This window comes from Lichenostomus cassidix, chromosome 3, assembly GCF_008360975.1.
Source record: "Lichenostomus cassidix isolate B80296 chromosome 3, HeHo_3.0, whole genome shotgun sequence".
NCBI lineage: Eukaryota > Metazoa > Chordata > Aves > Passeriformes > Meliphagidae > Lichenostomus > Lichenostomus cassidix.
The window spans coordinates 56,118,636-56,140,347 of record NC_139483.1 but is presented as its reverse complement, the minus strand read 5'-3'; the positions used below and the strand labels follow the sequence as shown (position 1 = coordinate 56,140,347).

The following is a 21,712-nucleotide window of genomic DNA, read 5'->3' as shown; positions in this document are numbered from 1 at the left end:
ACACAGCACAGAGCTTCAGGTAATCATGTAACCACTCAGACTTCTTATCAATCCCCCCCTTCCCCAAACCACCCCCACTTCCACATCCTCCCCCAAATATTTGGCTATACTCTAGGCTTTTCCTATCATATATAAAAATACCTTTTTGGTAGAATTTTTTCTTCCACAGAGATGTTAAAGATATATACATATGCTGTGAAAATTTCATTATTATTCCCATAATAAAAAAAAATAACTAGATTTGAACTTCACTTAATTGGTTTTAAAATTATGCACTCAAACAAAAACTGTAAAACTATAAACAAATTTATATTGACAAACACTCCTTCGCTTATTCCAGAGATTAACTGTAATGTTACAATAAACACAGAAAGGTAAAAAAAAACCCCAAACAAACAAACCCTGACTAGATTTCTCCAGAACATACAGAGCTTATGGATGCTAAGGCAAAAAGTTATTTTCTATACCTTTTATGTGAATAAATACAAAAAAAAACTCAACTAACAAAAAAGGAATCTGTGAAACCTAATTACAAAATCCTTAAAGTTTTTATCTTGTATATCATTCGTTAACTCTCAATTTATAGTCTCTTACTACTTGAGCCATGATGCATTTCCTTTCTGCAGCCAACATAGAATCACTGAGTTGGCAAAGACCTCCAAGATCACTGAGTCCAACCTTTGACCAAACACCACCTTGTCAACTACACCACAGAACTAAGTGCCAAATCCAGTCATGAACATTTCAAGGAATGGTGATTCCACCACCTCCCTGGACAGACAGTTCTAATGCTTAACCCCCCTTACAGTGAAGAAATTCTTTCTGATGTTCAACCCGAACCTCGTCTGATGCAGCTTGTGGCCATTTCCTCTTATCCTGTCACTTGTTGCCTGGGAGATGAGGACAATCCCCACTTTGCCACAACCTCCTTTCAGGCAGGAAGAATGTTCTTCATTTTGCAGGAAACTCTATCACAATCCCAAAAACCATTAACAAAGTTGTCAACAATGTTATTAATTGACTCAGTAACCATTTATGGTATTTTCTCTTATTAAAAGTTTCTAATAAAAGCTGTTTTCTCCCCACCTTGGTGACAAGCAGCCAGCTGGCAGAAGGAGGAGTAATTTGCTGGGTTTTAACATGAATGAATCCAGCCTTCTCTGCTTTAAAATTCTATTCTAATAAAACAGCAATACCCAGATAGCCCTGTTCAACTTTGTTCAGCGGGGACAAAACAAACTGTAAGTAACTACTCTGTAACTGTACCAACATTTATGACAAGACAGGTAATATGGTAATACTGGAAACAAAATTAAATAACCACTCAGTAAAACCCACACAGAGTAAAAATTCTTAATCAAATTTAAAACAATTTTAAGTTTTAATGTTACATATTTTACTCTGGGGCTGTCCAAAATGTGATAAATCAGGCAGGCAATACTGCACCCACATGCAAGAAATGATCCTATCCCTTCTTGAAAAGGTTCTACTGCTGTCCTGAGTCTCATGTTGGCTCACTGAAAAGATTGGCATCAATACTCCTTTCAAAGAAGTCTCCTCCCCAACATCTCAGTGGTTCATAAAGACCAGCAAAGAAGCACTCTCTGTGTTTTTGATCCCTACTTTTATGTGACAGATACCAAACTGGTTGTGGATTCTTTCAGCCACCATCCTGTACTGTTTGGAAACTCACACAGTGAGAAGGCCCAGATGACCTTTTTGACATCTGCCACATGGGTAGAGGGTTTGAAGGATGCTGTCAAAAATACTGACCATGACTGCTCACACTGGACTTACTCATTCCATACTGGTCAATGGGAATCTAGAGTTACAAAACTGCAATGGCTGAAAGTTACTCTCTCAAACACAGCTGTAAGCTTATCTACTTCATCTAGTTACATGGTTCCATAGAACATCTACATGGTTCTTCTAAACCAGATTTGTCTCCCACAGTCCAGAACTGCTTGTTAATCTGGGAGTAAACAGCTGCAATGATAACGACTCTTATCAATTGTCTATCCCCATCTTTTTCTTCATGTGACCAGACATCAAGAAGAGTAAAAATTTATTCTGCATTATCTTCCTGGAGTACTTGTCTCAGACACAAGGCTACATGCTCCATTCTCTCTCTGTTGTGCCCTTCTCTGATAAACAGCTTGAAGGCAGCAGCATCCACTTTGTAGATGAGTAGGAACAGAACAAGCAGAAAGCAGAAAAAAGGTTTGTTTCCTTGTGTCAGACTACATGTAATTGAAAGGTAGAAGCAGCATGCTACTGTTATCCATGAGAGCTACCACGTGGTGTTTCACGAAGGGGTTCACTGGGAGTTCACAGCTCAGAAATCAAAGGTCTGTGGGATAGCTTTCTTCCAGACCGTTTCAAAGCTCAGGCCTAATGTGGATGCTGAAGCCAGAGAACCAGACTAAATCTAATCCAAAGTAAACCCCTAAAGCATGATGACAGTAAATGCAGCAACCTCAGCAAAAACTGCTTTCATCTATTCATCTGCTTTTTTTGTGATTCACTAATTGTTAATGCAGACAAAACCTAAAATTACATTAAAAAAAAAAGAAATCTATATGTCCTCAAAAGTACCTTGAAATGAAAAATTGTAAGTGCAAACCCAAATGCAGTTCATGTCATTGTGAAAAGTAATTATAACTTCACAGTGCTATTGAGGAACATTCTGTATTTTTGTTGTATGCAAAAGTGTCTCAAGTTGGGGAATTTAACTTAATTAAATTTACTGTCAATTACAAAAGCTTTAATTACTGATTTGGGTATCGAGAAACAAGACAAATAGTCAAACACCAACCCAAAGAAAACACTTTTCATCCCTCTTTGTCTCCACTTCAGACACATCTTTTTCCTCATTTCTAGTCCCCAGTCTCCTTGCTTTTGTCATTAGGTTACACTCAGTCCCTTAGGAAAGGCAATGGATGGGTGGGACAGTAAAGTCAGTGCATAGTGACTTGCTCTTTTTGACTCTTGTTTCTTGCTCTTTTCAACTGCTTTAGTATGGATCCTCCACCAGACAAAACCCCCTTGAGGATTGTACCTGTCCAGCATGGATTCCTCCATGGGTTGCAGCCCCTTCAGACGTGTACCACCAGCAGTGTTTTCTGTGTCCTCATATATCTCCTGTCTTTCCATTCAAGCCTACTCTGTTATCTTCCCCATACCTCCATTTCTGTGCTGTTTTGTGACTCTTGCATCACCTGGTTGCCTCCTTCTATGCCTTCTTTTGTGCCTCCTCACATCCCTCTTCCTGTATCTTCACTTGTGCCCCCTGACACATTTTCCTTTGCATTTCTCCTCTGCTGTGGTGTCTCCTGTCTGTAGTAGGTACTGGCCTTTCTTACGACTGTTTTCTCAAAGGTGCCATTATTCTGTTTGGCTCCAGTTTCAGTTGTGCAGTAGGTCCATACTGTCCTTCACAGAGCTGACTTGAAACAGCTACAGGGTGCCCTGTAGCACCCTGAAACTCCTGCCATTTATGCCATACAGTTTTTAAGGTCCATAGGGAGCTCGGCCATAATAATCTATGGATCTATGATTTCATATAAATGGATGAACAGCAATGTGCACTAGCAAAAAAAACCCACTTGTCATCAGTACTTGGAAAACAAAAATAAGTTTTTTATGATTACTCTATACTAAAGAGCTACTTACACCTGCATTAATATTAGCGAGAGGTGTATTCATTTCTAAAGACCAGATGCCATGACAACTTATATATGCTTTTTTACATATACCAGTCTCAGAATATGGGAAGACTATATACTTCTCAAATTAATTAAATTTGACTTACCAGAACAGAATCAAGTTTTTGCTTCACCTTCTGCATTCTCATTGATGCTCTTGCAACACTGACAAACTGATCTGCCGGAGACATCACTGAGCTATTTTGTACAGGGATTTCAGAAAAATGGCTAAAGAAGTGTGGCCCTCTTGGTGCAGCTGTGGAAAGTGATGAACTGAGATCTCTTACGAGTTCAGCTTCCTGTTGTGCAACTGTAGAAATAACCAATATTAATGTGTCAGGTGAAGCAGTACATTGTGACGGGAAAAAAAATTGAAGGATCACAGTAATTTTGCCAGCTATATCTTCAGTCAAATACAATCAGAATCTGTACTAACAGTGCTATGAGAAAACCTGAAAATGACATGAAATTCTCCCCTTCCTGCCCAATTTTTCCCTAACCTCTTCTGATCACAATATCTCACTTCTGTTATCTGTGTTCAGTAATCTTTCATACAGAACTGGAATTTTTGTACTGCTTATAAACAACAGTGATCATCGTGCAGAAATACTGGTGTTGGGTGCGGGGAGAGAGTGGGAAGAGAAAGGAATTTTTCAAAGGCAATAAAGTTATAAAGTTTGCACTGAGTTCAAATCCAGGTACATTTCACATTTTTCCAGTCTAGTTCAAGTGAGTTTATTATACTTAAGTAATATTTCAGAAGTTGACAGACATATTACAAAGGCACAGGACACACTGATTGACAAAATTTTATATGAAATACAAAAACACATTTAAACCTGACGCACCTCTACTGATTTTGGCTAGGTCAAAACCCTTGCTTAAGCAGCATCACATAGAGCAAGCTGTGCAGGATAACATTCAATTCAGTTTTGGTATCTCCCAGAAAAAAGATAAGCATTGTTATCAAAGGACTGTTTTCCCCTTGAAAACGTACAAATACTAACAAATCACTTCTAAAAATAAAACACTTGCAGGTGTGTATCAAGATAATTTGTACTGTACCTTTATAATCATAAATGTATACAAGTATTGGATGGTTTTGACCAAAGGCACAAAAAGACACCATGTGTTCATGTGGATGAAAGGCAACATCACGAAGTGGAGATGTGAAGGCGAGTTCAGAATATATGGCCACCTGATCTCCTGCAGAAGTGAAATTGGTTTATCAATGCCATGGAAACATATTTGAAACATATTTAATACAGCAAAATAACAGCTGGTTAAAGCTTGTATTACTTCAGTGTATCCTACTGTAAATAAATGTTCTTCAGTTAATTTCCTGATTGAAAAGTAGTATTTTGGCATAAAACAAAGGAAACATTGCATGCTTTTAAGTTATTCAATAAGTCAGAAAAGTTGGTGCTGTTGCAATAGCTGCAGGAAATGCCAGAGGATGCACCAGGTTAGCTGAGTTCTCTTGTTCTGATAAGCAAGTTCTGGAAAGGTGGCGTTCCACAGTATTTGTTTGTGCTTGCATTGTACAAAGATAGCCATCTTACTTGTGGATTTCACCTATACAATACTGACAATAAGAGGGAAAGTGGAGCAGAGAATAATTTAAAAATATAAACAAAATTAGCTCTTCAGCTGATAGCACTATAAATACAAGTACAGTGTGTAAACAAGAGTCAAAACCCAATAAAAGCATTCTGATAAAAATAATAAAAGGAGGGAGGAACTTGGTTAAAAGTTTTTAGGCAAACTCTGTTGTGGCATAGATGCAAGTTAATGTAGTTGGAAACAGAGAAAGAAACTCAAAACAGATCTGTTAGTTATCTACCAGTTTTAGGAAGTTGACTGCTTTTCTTTCAAAAAATTATTTAGATCATAATCAGACAGCAGAAAACATTGTAATCAAATCCAAAATGATATTCTGCCACTTTCTACTCTTCTTTTTGTCTCTTAACTCCTGTACGAGAAGATAGAAAACTCTACCCTACATTTTCATCACATTTTTCCAGAAATATTTTGGTAGCTATTTTGAAACTGCACCCATTACAAAGATGAAGTGGTTCTCAACATGAGCCTGATTCTCAAATTTAAACAACACAACAGAGAAACTTCTCTGATCTAAAACATTTTTTGCTCATTCCATTTCAAGATCCTCACGACATGTAAAGCTGAGCCTCAGGTGCTCCAATCATGCTGGATATTACAAATGTTACCACTAGCAATTTCCTCTAGAGAATTAAATCTCAGAGATTAATAACAGCTGCTCAAAAGGTGGAGCTAAAGCTTCAGGATTTAAGAACATCTTACCGAAGTTTTATCCCATATCAAAAGTGTTTCAATAAAGGTTAAAAAATCCTTTCCCACTCTGATTTGACAATCTGGTTTAAGACCATAAAATAATTTGTTACCTGTTTCTGGATTCCAAACATAAGCCTTTCCATCTTCACTTCCTGAAAACAGGAATGTACCACAAGGTGTTAAGGTGCTGTGAATCTTTTCTCTGTAATTTGTGGCACCTACGTATTTCTTTGTAGCCAAGCTAAAGATAAAGAAAGTTTGCAAATATAGCAGATACATTCAGAACAGACAATGTAACTTTTTAAGTGTCAGTTCCCCCCCTTTATTTTTCAGAAAAATCAATGCATCTGGCATCCCAAATAGATATGCAAGCACACACCTTTTGCAGAGTGCAGTGTTAACCTTTATTTTCCCTGACCTTCATAATGCACCTGAAAGTATAGATGACAGCTTACATCCTTGTCTTTCAGCAGAAAAAGCAAATCCTCAGATCTAGAGAACAGATACAGATGCAGTAATTTGCACTATCTTGATCCTGGGCTTTGCAAAAACAGGGAAATTGGCACTATTATCCAAGCTCTGTCAAATAAGTTTTCATTATGCTTCTTGAGCTTGAGTGCTTAAATTTATCTAGCAGCTTCTTCAGCTCTTCAGCCTAATGTCCCTTTGGCTAGAAAACCAACAGTAGAACCAACAAGTTTCAGACATAAATGTCAATTTACTATTAATATGTTTAATAATGTACTATTAATAGGTTTAATATTATTTTGCAGCTTAGGTATCCTAATCTTTTTTCAGTGCAACACTGGGCAGTGTAGTAATAACGATCTACTGTCAAACCGTTTGTAGACATCAAGTAGGAGAGAATCCACAAAAGGGTGGAAAGAAGCAGAAATCAGCTTGTAAGAGGCTATTTCAAACATAAGGCATAGCCTAGAAAGATATCAAAGTTAAACACAGAGACTAACCCAGCAGCAATACTACAAAGCAGAATTTGAGGCAAGAAGAATGGCAATAGGCCACCACAGCCCTCAAGGACAGAAGACAGTATTTTTTCAAATTTACAACTGCAGAAACAATGGAGGTATGCTGGGAGAAGTGAAGTGCATTTAATATGACAGGAAAATTATTTTAAACAATGTTCTGCATAAATATAGTCTAGATGAAATTCTATTTGGCAAGTAAGAGAAAAGGATGCTTTAATGATCCCAGTGCAAGACCATATTACCCCAAATAAGAGTTTTGGCTGTATAAATAAGAAAGATAGTATCTGTGAGATGTCATCAGAAGAGCTCTGCAAGATGTAAAACTAACCTTCATACGAAACCCTGAGGAGAGGACTGAACCAAACCAAATCCCTGATCACATACCTAAGTGACAGGACAGCAGCATTATCCAAAAAGATCAAAAAAGCAAGTTGAAAGAGGAAAGTTAAGAGCAACCAGCTGTCAATCAAAGTGAATTGTGTTCATCTGTGACCTCCACCCCCTCTTTTCTCATGCAGGGAATGAACAGTTAATGCTGACGTGTAAAATTATCACTGCTGGGTATCTGACCCTGTGGTTTATTGATAGATTTAAGTCAGTGTAACTGTGGGCTGTGGTCAAAGTAGCAGTCCTGATGGTGTCCTCTCCACCCTTATTTTCCCAGGCTCTCCCTCATTTCTTTTCTAGTGTTTGGGCAGCTATCAGATGAGTTTGATCAAATAGCTGATTAAAATGAAAATTAATCATTTGTATTTGTAGGCTAATTTTTAGTTGGATCAGCTCACTGATCTGACCTAGCCTGCATGAAAAGATCTCTAGAGATGATAAAAAATGAGATGCTAGGAATACATGGCCAAAGGTGTGGGAGATCACAGGAGATGGTATGTCCTATGGATAAACTTGCTTAAAATAATTGTGAAATTGCACCCCATATTAAACCTTTCCTTAAAGATTAATATGCATGTCAATTTTTCCCTCTCAAACTGAAACTTTCTGCATGTTTTAGAAAGAGGAGTGACAGAACACTGCCTTAAAAACTACAGGTTCCCTCTCTTAATCTGCCAATTTCATGCTTTGATTGAGTGGATAGTTTAGCCTTCTAGCATGGTCATTGTAAAAATTGATTTGTGTAAATTTATCATTTACAGCAAAAGAGAAAAGTGCACTGTAACACCATAAAGCCTTCAGCTAATTCAAACATTCAATCCAATACAATAACAGAATTGCTTAGTTTGGAAAAGACCTTCAAGATGATGAAGTCCAACTGTTAACCCAGCACTGTGAAGTCCATCACTAAACCATGCACCTAAGTGTCACATCTACATGTCTTTTAAGTACCTCCAGGGATAATTTTCTGTGTGGTGAGGGGACGAAAGAAATCGATGAAATTAAGGATGGAATATCTAGAAAAGTTGTTCATATCTTTAATGTGACTTTCCAGAACAGAACATAAAAGTGCATCTTATCAACATATGTAAGTGATTGGTGACTCTTCCCACTCCCTCTCAATGAAAGGACAAGAGGGAATTGAAATAATAATAAAGCTATGAGTAACATGCTTTTGACTGTTGGGTTGAACTGGTCATTTCCCAACACCAAATTCAAGTGAGTATGTAATCTCCTTGTTTTTTATTTGTTTATCATTAAAGAATCCTGTTCATAACTATTAAGAATGAGAAAATAATCAAAAATGTGCAAAAATATCTCATAGCCTGCTTAATCCACCATGATATGTACATCACTGCGTTTTTCAGTATTTATGATAACCATTTTCCATTTAATCATCAAAATATCCTCCCCAGAGTCTTGAAAAACTAACACACAAATTTTACCACTTCCAAGCTATTTTCATGCCCAGATCGCATTTTAAAAGGGATTTCAATCTTTAGAAGAGTAACATTGTATTCTTCATGCCACTCTAGGCTCACAAGTATTCTAGTAATTTTTAGATATTCTATTCTAAAAGACTTACTCAAAATCTCCCAAAAGGTCTGTAATATAGCAGTGTTTTGAAATCATTTCCTAACCCTAACATTGCTATCCTTGATCATTAGGACATCTTTCTCCTCCCCAGCTACACAGCTAATACCGTTATGGTATTTTATTTCCCCAAATAAATTTTAAAACAGAAAGGAAATACACATTTGTCACCAAAAATACTAACATTCTGAGATCCATAATTCTCAAGGTACTGTCTTTGGCATGGATTAATAAACGCCTTCCATTCGGATGCACTTCCAAATGATTTATTGGTGTTCCTTTAATATCATTTTCTTTTATTTCCTACAGAAAGATGGCAAATAAATAAAATTATATCATTTTATGTTTTAAAACTCGTGTTTTCACACAGTTGCTCAGTGTTTGCTTGCATTACCCTTCTTCTGCTCAATTAACTCTATTTGGTTAGAGAAAAAGTTTGATCCTATATTAAGGCATTACACCCTAGACATTAACTTTTTATAACCATGAGGCAGATTCTGTGGTGACTGAATTTTCAAAAAACTAAGCTGATGACAGAAATGCTGACTGAACATTAGGCCTCTAAGGTATGAACAAAGATGATTTGTAAAGCCTGTGATCTGTTTTATTATTGTCTCTAGAGAACAAACCTAATGCAATAGCATTTACCTGTTAATACAGTGTTATGAAATCTCAAGTATTTTCAAGTTTTATATGGAAAAAAAATATTATAGAATCACGAATCCTAGAATATCCTTAGTTGCAAGGTTCCCGCTATGAACATCAAAGGCCAACTCCTGACCCTACATAGAAAAGCCCCAAGAATCACACTATGTGCCTGAGAGTCCAAATACTTGAATTTTCTCAGACTTGGTGCTGTGACCACATCCCTCGGGAGCCAGTTCCAGTGTACAACTCAATTAAGTTGCAAAACAATTTAAAACATTTAAGTCAGTGAATTACAGCACATTCTATCCGTTCTTCTGTACAGTTCTTCTGTACAGTTCTTCTGTACAGTTCTTCTGTATTTTTTTAAGAAAATACACTTCTGCAGTTAAACAAAAGGTAATTATAAAAAAAAATCAAGTCAAATTACTAGATTTGGAACAGCTCACATAAAAATTACAATGCTAGTTTAAGAAACTTTTTCACCTTATTGATCCTCCAGTGTTGAAAAAGGTGTTGAGAACTTCCTTTGACAGGCGTATCCCAAACTATTATCAGTCCTGAACTATCTCCTGAGAACATGTGATGCCCTGAAAAATAATGTCTTATAAGTAAAATACCACCCACAAAAAATAATATAGAAAACAAGAAGCAATCTTTTCTTCTATCATTTTTGTAAATAGGCTAATACCAATTCTTCCATCTCTTTTGCTATAATATACTCATTGCAAATGCATTTTGCTCATATTGCATGGCATAATATGATACCATAAGTTTGGATTTAACATATACATCCAATACTGAGGTGCAGAACATATTTTTAATGTTTTTTTCATTTTTATTCATATTCTAAAACCAGCAAAAAGTGAGCATTTGCAGCTCAATGAGCTTCACATGATAGCTTGATACTTACCTATACATTCATGAAGAGAATCTTGAACAAGAGCAAATACTGTTTTCCAACACTTGTTCTTTAAGCACAAATATCTCTTTATAAAAATACAGTTTTCCTCATTGTAGTACCTACTCCAGTGACTAAAATGAACCACCTAATTATTACTGATGTCACCACTACCAGAAAAAAAATCAAACACTTCCAAGTACCTTTAATATTCATCCACTTTAAACTCTTCCTCTATCCTAGTATGTCATCATTCACTTTCAGCTGTTAACCCACCAGTTAACGACTCACAATGGCCAAACCTCTGTCCTTTTCTCTCCGTGTTTCCTACTCTCAGTATTGAAAAGTTCATCACCTTCACACTTCTTCAAGCCTAGTGTTAAATTTCTCATAATCTAATTACTAGGATCTCATTTTCTTTCTCAAAGAATCACAGAATGATTTGGATTAAAAGGGACCTTAAAATCATCTAGTTCTGACCTCCCTGAAATGGGGATGGAGACCTTGCACTAGAACAAAGTCCTGACCAACATGGCCTTGACCACCTTCAGAGATGGGGTATCCACAATTTTTCTGGGCAACCTGTTCCAGTATCTAAGCACTCTCCCAATAAATAATTTCTTTCTACGAAGAATACACTGCCTCTTTGAAGTAAAGAAAACTAGTAACACTCAAGTTGGTCTTCAACTGGAAAGACAACTGTTGCCAAAAGCAATACTAACTACATACCTTCTGCATCAAAACAAAGTGTGTTGATGAAACTTTTGTGACCATCAAGCTCCTGAAGCAGTTGTCCATGGATTTCTTCCACATTTGCATTCCAGATTCTAATCACTGAGTCGTAACATCCTGTCACAACCAACGAGTCAGCAATTGGGTGGTACTTGGCAGTGTAGACAAATGAAGGATGAGGGAAAACTCTCACTGCAGATGCTGCCTGCATTTCTATTTTCCACATTCTATAAGGAAAAAAGTTAGAATTTCTACCGCATAAAGCAATCACACACACAGGTAGAACTGATGCCATATTGTGTGCTACTGGTTCTAGAGGCAAATGCTTGCAAACACTTCACAACATTTGTTTATCCTACCAGTTTGTTCCACCTCTATTTAATCCTTCAATATGGTACTTTCTAACAGGAATTTTAAAAAATGTACTACTTTACACAGTATTTGGTCTTCAAAGTAAGTTAATGACTACTTACTCACTTAATAGATATATTTCTCATTTTAAAATACTCATAAAGAATTCCATGGAAAGGATTAGTTTCTTTCTTTCAGGAGTTATAACTAAATTAAGCTCTTCTGCGGTATCATTCATTTAAAAAAAACATTAGAACAAGAAAACCCATAAAGGAACATATAGGACCACTAAATATAAATAAAACTCCAGAAAATTTTAAAATAATAATTACCAGCCACACAGTGATCATGATCTCAAGGATGTTTTCATCACATAAATTTACTTCTTACTATTAATCTATTTCCTATCCTTTGCCATCCATAGCTGCAAGACTGTATTTTTCTTAGTGTTTTCTATTTGATGGTATGCATTTTATTAGTGAGCCATCCCCAAAGATGAGTCCACAAAGAATAAATTCAGGTGGGCAGCATATTAGACAGAGCGTTCTGTTACAATGTGTTATTGACTTGTTTTAGTGGCACCCTTCCAGGTGAGGTGACCACTTCTGGTGGCTATTGAAGAATTCTAAGCTTACTCAGACATGACTTAATTACAATTGCTACCCTTTAGTGTACAGCAATTAATTTGCAATTTGATGCACAAAGGTCACAAGGACCTTGTGTGAGAATGGTTTTGATCTACCAACATAAAAATTAATTTATTGCTCACAAATAAGGTGGGACTAAACCTTGGGAAGACTTGAGGATAACAAAAAACACTGTATAAAGAAGAATTCACATAAGTTCATGAATTTACCTTCATGTTGCCTTAGAACACTGTATGAGAGATGATCCAAGTAATAAACTGACAATGACTCGGAAGTAATGCTGAGACTTTTTAAGAAGCTGAAGGCAACTCACAATAACTACAGGATATAGTAACTCGTACAGTGACTGTGCATAGTACACAGAAAAGGAGGCAGACCACTGCAGTTTCAACATGCTGCCACAAATTCAAAAACAGAGGAACAGCTCGGCCTTGTTATAGACAACAAAAATGATTGAAATTGATATTTACCTCAATATAAAAAAATTCTTACTTAATCCACTCCCAAATTTAAAAAAAAAAAAAAAAGCCAAAGTCTCTCAAGAGACTCTTTTTATGCCTACATACAAGCAGTAAAAACATGTAGGACAGTTCCACACATACAATATATCATTTACAATTCTGCTGGCATTTCAATCATGCAACTGCCTGTAGCATTACTGAGTTGCATAACAGAAACAAGAGATAGGGATCTGAAGAGCTAAAAAAAAAAAGCTCTATGAAAACCAATGAAGTTGCTCACAATAAAATTGTACTGTGTCACAGCCACATTTTCATGTAAATCTACAGCTTTGAGGAGTTTTGTTTTTAAACCTGAACAGATCAGTATTTTAACATTAACACTGTACTGAAGTACATTTTCATTGTAGAGGATTCAATTTAAGAAATAACAGTATCAAAAATTCATTTACAGCAATTTAAGCTAAGTGTCAAAAACCAAAAGAACACCACCAACATACATATATGCAGTGTGACAAATTTACACACATAACTCGAATCTTAAATTTTCAATTTCCTGCCTCATGTTCAAATTTGCAAACTTAATACTGCATTCATAGTATGGCACATTCTCCAGGAACAGAATATTACAACTGTCTCAGTGTCTTCTTGAAATAAAAAGTCTTTTAGTTTTTCACTGCACTGCAGATTCAGACACTCGAGGTTTTGGAAAAGCTTTGGTTTCAAATACAAATACATTAGAAATAGGAAATACAGTGTAAGTGATTAACCCAATTACAATTTTTATATTATTGTAGTCACACTATAATCAAATCTTTAATTAAAACATTATAGCACAGCTTTGTAGCAAAACACTGGATTGGACCACTTTCTTTTCAACTTCTGATGGTATCTGCCAGAACATCTCATCATACTGACCTGACAGTGCCATCAGAGGATGCTGTAAGAAGGTATTGATTGTCTTTTGACCAACAAAGATCATACACTATGTTAAGGTGACCATAAAATTCTCTCAGGAACTGTCCAGAAGGAATTTCATACACTAGGGAAGTTCAAATAGAAAAATAAAAGTTTTGTAAGCATTTGCAGTCAAATAGATGTACCTACTAGAGCTAAAGTTTAGTCTAATTTTAGGCTGATTTTCTACTCATTTTCTTCATCTTCTCATTTTGAGGCAACAGGATGAAATAATTGCTAGATATGAATGGACAGCAAGCATCTACTTCCATCTAGTGGTTCACAGATGTCACAAATGTCTCACCCCTTAAGAAACACCTTACTTGCTTTAAATTGTTAGAACCAGAATAGGATTGTGGGCTTTGTTAATTTTGACAACTACTTGACCAATCTTAGAAATATATTAACACTGAGATAATTTTCTGGGGCTAGAGAAATCAAGGAATTTAGATTTACTGTTCCTTGCATTTAAACACTTGCTTTGTGTACACGTAAAATACTGCTCTCTCTAAATCTCAAAATTCTTATGCAAGGTTTAAGAGCCATGCAGTTGAAGCAATCATGATGAAGTAGTCCCAAATTTGAGTAACAAGGAATGTTTGTACTTTGAACTGGACCACGGAAGACAGCAGCTTCCAGTAGTCTGGAGATGACAACATTCCTAAGGTATCTCACTTTCAAGACAGGTTAGGAGAAAAACCTACATGAAAAGTGTGTGAGGTGGAGACTTAAAAAGTTATTTCCCTTAATACATTATCATCATAAAATATGTTCCTTCTGCAAAGTGATTTAGTATTTCCATTAGGCCTCTGGGCTGAAACGGCGTCATTTCATACCATTAAACTGTGCATATGTAACTATGAATGAAAAGCCAGTTCCAGCCCTATCAACACACAAAGAGCATTTTCCTCAATGCTCTTTAACGCACAGAACAGTTTTCAAATCACCATTGTAAACCACAACCTCTAAAAAAGCAGAATTTAAAAATATTTCCCTTAACCTTTAATTTCCAAATACATGGGTTATAAACAAAAAGCCAAAACGTAATTAAACTTACAAGCAATGGGATAGCCATTCCTTCCTGCACATGCTGCTGCCAGGGTTCTCCCATCATGAGAGAAGCGGATACAGAAACAGCCCATATCTCCACCTCGCAGGGAAAACAGGTGCTTGTTGGGAATGCGGCAAGCCTGGCTTTTCAGGGAAGAATTGGTAGGAATATCAACTATCCAAAGTGTAAAACACACTCTAACCCCTGACATGAAGAAGTTCTAGAAAGCTAGTAACATCTTAATGGAATTCCAAAGAGAAATTCAATATATTATAAATAGAGACACTTTTGCAGCATAATCTAGGCCACAGGAATCTGTTTCTGTCCCATTATTACAAACAACTAGCACAGTTGCTATGTGGGGCTTCAATGTAAACTCTTTCTGTTATAGTGTAAAAATGTCTTCAACAAACAAAAAGTCAAGGAAATATATTTCTAATCAAGCTGAAATCTGAGAACTGGTTTCCTGTCTTACTTCCATTACCCAAATAACCCTACTCTTTCAAATTCCTAGAGAATGCTGCAGATAAAAATACCTGGCCATTCTGGTCATAAAAGGTTGAATCAACCATATTTGCTAAGATTAAGCCTCCTACGCTATCTATGAGAGCTTTTTATGTGTTGTTTAAAATTTTTTCTTATTTAAATTAATTAATTACATGCTTCATAATACTTATAAAAAGAAAATTAGTACAATATAGTAAACATTTAAATTATTTAAATTATTTTCATTTAAAATTCAAAGAAAAATACTTCACCTGTCCAGGCAATCTGGACCATTTAAATGGCTCCTTTTTCTCCTTTAAAGAAGGTTCACATCCTTCTCTCTCGAGATCAGACAGTGCTGTATTACTTTGTTCCTGCTGAACAGCTGCCATAGAGTGAAAAGGACCAACCTTAAGGAAAACAAAACTAAGTATCAGGGAAAAAATATTTTTGAAGTGAACAATGTAATTCCTGAAAAGGTTAAAAGGTACTTTAAAATGCTTTGCATTTTTACATCTGAAACAGAGATTGGAAAAAGCTTAATACATGAAAACTGCATTGCAAAATGTCATTTAAAGTAACCAGGAAGTCAGAAAGTAATCCAGGCTTCCAAAGTTGTGTCAATCAAATGGTACCACATGTTTTTCAAACAACTGATACCTTTAGTAACTATTGAGGTCAGTGAAAATTAGAATTACTCTACTATTGCACTGTACTACTGAGAAGGTCCACGTCTCATCAGGCAGATCACCCATGACTGTACAAAAGTGAGCAGAAGTATTATTACAGCTCTAAATACAAATGGGAAATTATATAATAGAACAATATTGTACTTGCATCATAGAAAAGGAAATGCCGTCTCTATCTTGAATGCCCAACTCAGCATATACCAGCGTAAGCCTGTCTTTAAAGCAGTTTTCATTTGAAAAAAAAATACAGCTCAATACAGCTAGAGGGCGCAGGGAATCAAAGTTAAGTAACTTGCACCTTTTCTCAAAGAATTTACACATCTGTGTGAGTCCAGTGACTTAAAATGGCATTTCTGCAAATAAGAAGGAACAATAATCTTCATTAATGAAGATTCATTCTGAAATTTTTCTGTTAGTGGTAAAAAACTCATAGTTGTAGGTGGGAAAGTATGCCTATTTTTAAAAGATACCTATGAAGGGCTGAGTTTGAAACACCTATCTTGAGATGTAATGTTCTTATTACATATTTTATGTACTGCATTTAAGCACAGCTTTTATATACATGCATATGAACACAGACTCACATGTTCTACCTAGGTACTAGTTCCTACAGAAAAGTCTGCATATTTGCAAATATAATTATATACTATATATTTAACTTACATGATCTGGCAGTTTTAGACCTTTTACAGTTACATATAAAGTTGATGGGTAACGATTTCTAGGACATTTTGCCCACCAGTCATAAACCTCAACATTTGAATGTGACTTGGTCCTTGAAGGTGGGTAATATAATTGTAGACGAAGTTTTCCACCAACATTTAGAACTCCATTAGCACCTACAAGCTGGAAGGGTGATTAAAAAGAGGAAAGAGGAAAAAGAATTAACATAAAAGTAATTGATGACTTCTAGTATCTCAACTACAGTATAAACTCTTGAAATCCACTTCTCATTGCAGAAATATACTAACTGTAAAAGTGGTAATGAGCTAAGCATGCATTAAATACCCCCAGCATCAAATTACTAAGATTAAAGCTCAGATGGCAGCCTAGTTTTGAAAGATGCTTCCCAGCAGTAATATCTTGTAAGTGGGAATACCTGTGCAGTACCACTTTTTTAAAAATTACTACTTGCTAAAATCAACCAATTCTGAAAGGACTGCCAATCCACAAACAGCTTCTTCCAAATCTGTCCTCTTTGAATGCTACAACAAAGAGCATTGGTAAGGCTTTGGTTCAGAGCAGAAGATACCACAGTGTAGAAACCTCTCCAACTTCAGAGGAGACAGAATCCTCCCTACTGAACTGAAGAATAAATGTACCTACTGCCATTAACATGGATCAATGTTGATTCAGGACATTTCTACTTTGACTGATACAGATGAAAGGATAATGCAGGCAGATGCAGTAAGAAGGAAGAACAGGCAACAATTTCATTCATATTTATGAGCTGAAAATTCATTCTTCCCTCTGTTCAGGAGTAGGCTGTACTGAATGCCTGGATGCACAGCCCCCACCAGCTCTGCACCCAGACATGGGATACCAGACCCCTGATTCTGGCAGATTCACCTTGGGCAGAGCTCAAGAGAATCTCTGTACTGAACTGCTATGAAGGTCTCCATCCCTTCACCTAAATTTGCAGGCCATTATCTTCTCCTGTATTTCTTCACACTTCCTGTATGTTGTGAACTGCTCAATGACTGTCAATGACTACCACCCACAGGAGTAGGTGTAAATAAACAATCCTCAGCTCTCAACAAATTGACACATTCAGGTCTCTCTTAAAAGGGTAGAAAGGTGCTGGCTAAACTACCCATACCTAACATTTGGCACATTTGTATCTCAATTACCACAGCATTTCAAAATCTGCAACTGAAAAGGAGCATTTTATAATCAGGTTAAATAGCCTTTTCAAACACTGGACAACTGAAAATGCCACTAGAAAACAGAAAAGCTGAGGTATAGAAACTAGTGGATTTTTCATTTCTTCACAATCCCATGAACACAAAGAAAACCCTAAAAGAAAACAACCTTCTATACTTTATGAATAAACAAAAATCTTACACATTCTATACTTTCTTGAAAAGCACATACTCTTTAATATCTTAAGCTTGTTACTGTGTTGATTTTATGGGGTGAAAGAAGAGGAAAAGGAGAGAACAGCCAAGCAAGCAAAGACTTTTTTTCCATCTCTTGCTGAAAACATTAAAAAATGCTTTTCCACTTAGTACAGTTAGAGATTTTCAGAGAAAAGGATTTTTGAATTTTGTTTCTTCATTTAAATATTTACAATACCTTTAGAAATGCCCAACAAACTTTTCGGTAACAACCTTCCTGAATTTGTACATCAGAGCTGGCTCTCACTTCATGCATTCTTGGAGAATCAAGGACCTAGAAGTATCAGCAGCAATATAAATGAATTTCTAAAGAATATATAGTTCACAGTAATGAAATAAACCAAACTGCTGAAAATGTGCTTGATGCAATTCACTAAATTAAACAATTTTAATTTAAGAAATTACAAAACCAGTGCTTCTTCCACACAAATATGAAATTAAGAATAACAGATCCTTATGCATTTATGTGATGACTATGACCTGCATTAGAAAAGAACATGTCTAGTCTTAAAAATTCTATTCTTGCTCCCATTATGTCTCAATAAAAGAGAAAAACCAATGTGTAATTTTCTTAATAGCTCAGAAATCACATAGATCACAAATCTGACAGCTGAAACCAGCTGCATATTAATCTAGATGGAAAATGGCAGTCAAAAAGTCAGTTTTCCTTTCCTAGCTTTATCAGTTTTGTCATAGGTCAGTCATAGAATAGCTTGGGTTAGAAGGAACCTTCAAAGATCACAGAGTTCTGACCCATGGGCTTGGACATCTTTCACTAGCTCAGGCTGCTCAAAGCCCCCTTCCAACCTCGCCTGGAACAATTCCAGGGATGCCCATGAGAGTCTTCATTTGCCCATGAGAGAGGGACCAGAATTTTCTCTTATTTAGCTACTCCTGGAAGTTTACCTGGTATACAAAAAACGCCCTAGAATCATACTTTCTTCAGATTGATTTTTCATAAATCACACTGAAGTCAAACAGCCCTCTTTCAGTGTAATCATACTTTTGGTCCCAACGTTAGCACAATTTCCATGAAGAATCTTTACATACAATTATAATTAGTTTTATGTCAAGCAACCAGTGACTCTTAATTCTATAAATGTGTTCATTTATAACCATCACAAAACATTAATAAACATATAGTTTATTCAACCCATATTCAACCTATTCAAAATAGGGGAAAAAAAAGAGGAATGAAGAAATATTTATTGTATTAGGTTCCCATTTTGAGGTTAATACTACAGAATCTCTCTGTACAGACATTGAAATACATAAGCCCAAAATTACATTGAATATATAACTTAAAATTTTGCTTTAAACATAATTGCATTGGAGGATAAATTAATAATTACTTTATGAAGACTGGGACAGGAGAGGTAGATGTGTAAAATGTTAATGGGAACAATGCAATAGCTTGCCCTTTGATACAATGAGGTGTTACCACACAGACAAATTCTACCTTTCGAGTTTCTTGTACTTAAACCTCTTTTGAGATTTCAAGAAAGTGAGAAGAGTGGTATCTTCCATATCTTACCAGCCTTTCCCAGAAGTTTGAGAGCTGATATAAGAAAGTTTAGTACTCCTTACTACCATCAAAACACAATCCTTTTCTATATAAAACCCCCACTTCTTGGTATCTTCACTTGATTTTGTGTCTTAAAGCTAGGCTATTAACCCAGCTTAACTGAAATAAAACACCTAACATCAGTCAAATATATACTGTTGAAGAAACAAATCAAAAATTAGAATGTACATAAATTAGATGCAAAATATTTACTCTTACCTCAAAAAACAGGATAACCTGAGGGTTTTCCTCAGTGTTTTGAATAAAGTAAGTAAAACGCTCATTAAATATTACTTGCTCTTCCCACTCTGGAATTGTTGATTTTGACTTTCTAAAGTCACAAGGTTGTGTCATAATAGGAAGAATGTGCTCTACTTCTTGTTCGCAAGATGAAAGTTCCCTCTGGCTGTTTGAAAATTTCAAAAGAATTACAATTGTTAGAGCACTTAAAAACAACCTCAAACAAAACTGTATTTTCAGTTACTGAAAGCAAGAAATATGTAAGGCACTATTTGTTTGATTCTAGAAAACATGTGTTGTAAACACACCCAAAATTTATGACAATTTGCAATGTATACAAGAAAACTACAGGCTCAAGTTCAAAATCCCAACAATTAAGTTCCTATTAGCAAATTTATGCAAAATTATCATGGTGGAGTCTACTGCTTAAGCCCCATTAAAATTTTGTTTCAGGAACATTATGCATAATGACAGTGGAAATAGGCAACTGAAGTAATTAGAAATATAAAGAACTAACCTTCATTTAAGGATTTTAAAAGTTCTTAATAACAAAGAAAAGGCAGACGCTACTTATACTACAAGAATTTTCCTTACTTATTCTAATCTTGGCTTTTACATGTTTTTGAGAATGACGAAATTTTGTCTCTGGAAAGAATACAGAATGAACCGTGTTGCAAATAACACAGATTCACAGAATATGCTGATTTGGAAGGGACCCACAAGGAGTAGAGTCCAACTCGTGGCCCTGCACAGCACCATCCCCAAGAGTCACACCATGTGCCTCAGAGCTTTGTCTAAATGCTTCTTGACCTCTGACAAGCTGGTGCTGTGACCACTTCCCTGGAGAGTCTCCAGAGTAAAACAGCAGTGTAGAGCATTTAAAAGTGCCAAAAGGAAAAGAAAAATATCCCCGTCATTTATTGTAGGTATATATATACACATTATCACCAATGCAGAAACTAATGAACAACTACACAAGCTTGAAATTCCCCATTGTTTTCATTTTCATATTTAATTTTCTAGGGAAGAATATACCTATTTATTGTAATCACTGATAACAGAACCAGTTTATTAAAAGTCACCTGTAATCCCTCTTAACATATAAGCCACTTCTCTGATCCACAATATGGATTTTAACCACAGGATGAGATACCAAGTGATCAATTTTAAGTCGATCTGATCGATGGATATAAACTCCCAAAACAAGATCATCGCCATAACCAAATTTAGACTGAGTTGAAATTTCTGAATCCTTGATTTCCTCCTCATTTTCTGCAGCAACTTCCGTTGTTTCTTCTAGAAAATGGAGCAAAATAAATAAACTGACATTACTGGAACAAAGTAACTTCTATGTCTCAACTCAAAACTATTTATAGTAAATCAATTTTCAAGATTTTTGACTTATCAAATAAACTTCCTCACCTAAACTGGCCTCAGCATTGGAAGAACAAAAGTACCATTAAGTAACTAAAGAAATACAAGTAACTCAAACAGCTCAATCACTTCTGTGTTACTACTATGGACAAATATTTCTGTAGCAGCAAAAAAAAAGCACAGCAAAGTAGTACAGTATTCTAGCATTTGTTGGCAGACCTTTTCTGGTTTTCTTCTTAACCTTCTTTGCTTTAGGTTTCTGTTTATCCATGTTTTCCTCCAGTTTCTGTCCTTCTGATGTAAATACTCTTTCAAGTGACTGAATCTCATTGCCACCTTCTTCTGGATGATGCAGCAGCTCAGAAAGGGACATTGCACTGCAAGGTAATGGAACACTGTCAGCAACTGCAGTCCACTGCATATATTGATACAATTATTCATTGCCATTATTAATCCACTTGAAAATCTGTAACCTTTGTCATTTTCACTGCTCTCCCCCTTTCCTTTCCCCCTAATT

At 35.9% G+C, this 21,712-nt stretch overlaps 1 protein-coding gene across 1 annotated transcript in view; it reads right to left on the bottom strand.

Annotated features, from left to right (window-relative positions):
• AHI1 (Abelson helper integration site 1) overlaps positions 1–21,712 on the bottom strand; it is an 81,912-nt gene that overhangs the window by 50,306 nt on the left and 9,894 nt on the right. The window contains exons 5-18 of the mRNA XM_085055887.1: positions 21,415–21,572; positions 20,904–21,117; positions 19,801–19,987; positions 18,196–18,291; positions 16,564–16,746; positions 15,484–15,621; positions 14,732–14,864; positions 13,636–13,759; positions 11,259–11,488; positions 10,115–10,218; positions 9,168–9,286; positions 6,128–6,258; positions 4,770–4,910; positions 3,812–4,014 (exon numbers count right to left, since the gene is read on the bottom strand). Of these exons, the coding sequence (XP_084912013.1) occupies positions 3,812–4,014; positions 4,770–4,910; positions 6,128–6,258; positions 9,168–9,286; positions 10,115–10,218; positions 11,259–11,488; positions 13,636–13,759; positions 14,732–14,864; positions 15,484–15,621; positions 16,564–16,746; positions 18,196–18,291; positions 19,801–19,987; positions 20,904–21,117; positions 21,415–21,572 (2,161 nt within the window). The remainder of the gene's footprint in view (positions 1–3,811; positions 4,015–4,769; positions 4,911–6,127; positions 6,259–9,167; positions 9,287–10,114; positions 10,219–11,258; positions 11,489–13,635; positions 13,760–14,731; positions 14,865–15,483; positions 15,622–16,563; positions 16,747–18,195; positions 18,292–19,800; positions 19,988–20,903; positions 21,118–21,414; positions 21,573–21,712) is intronic.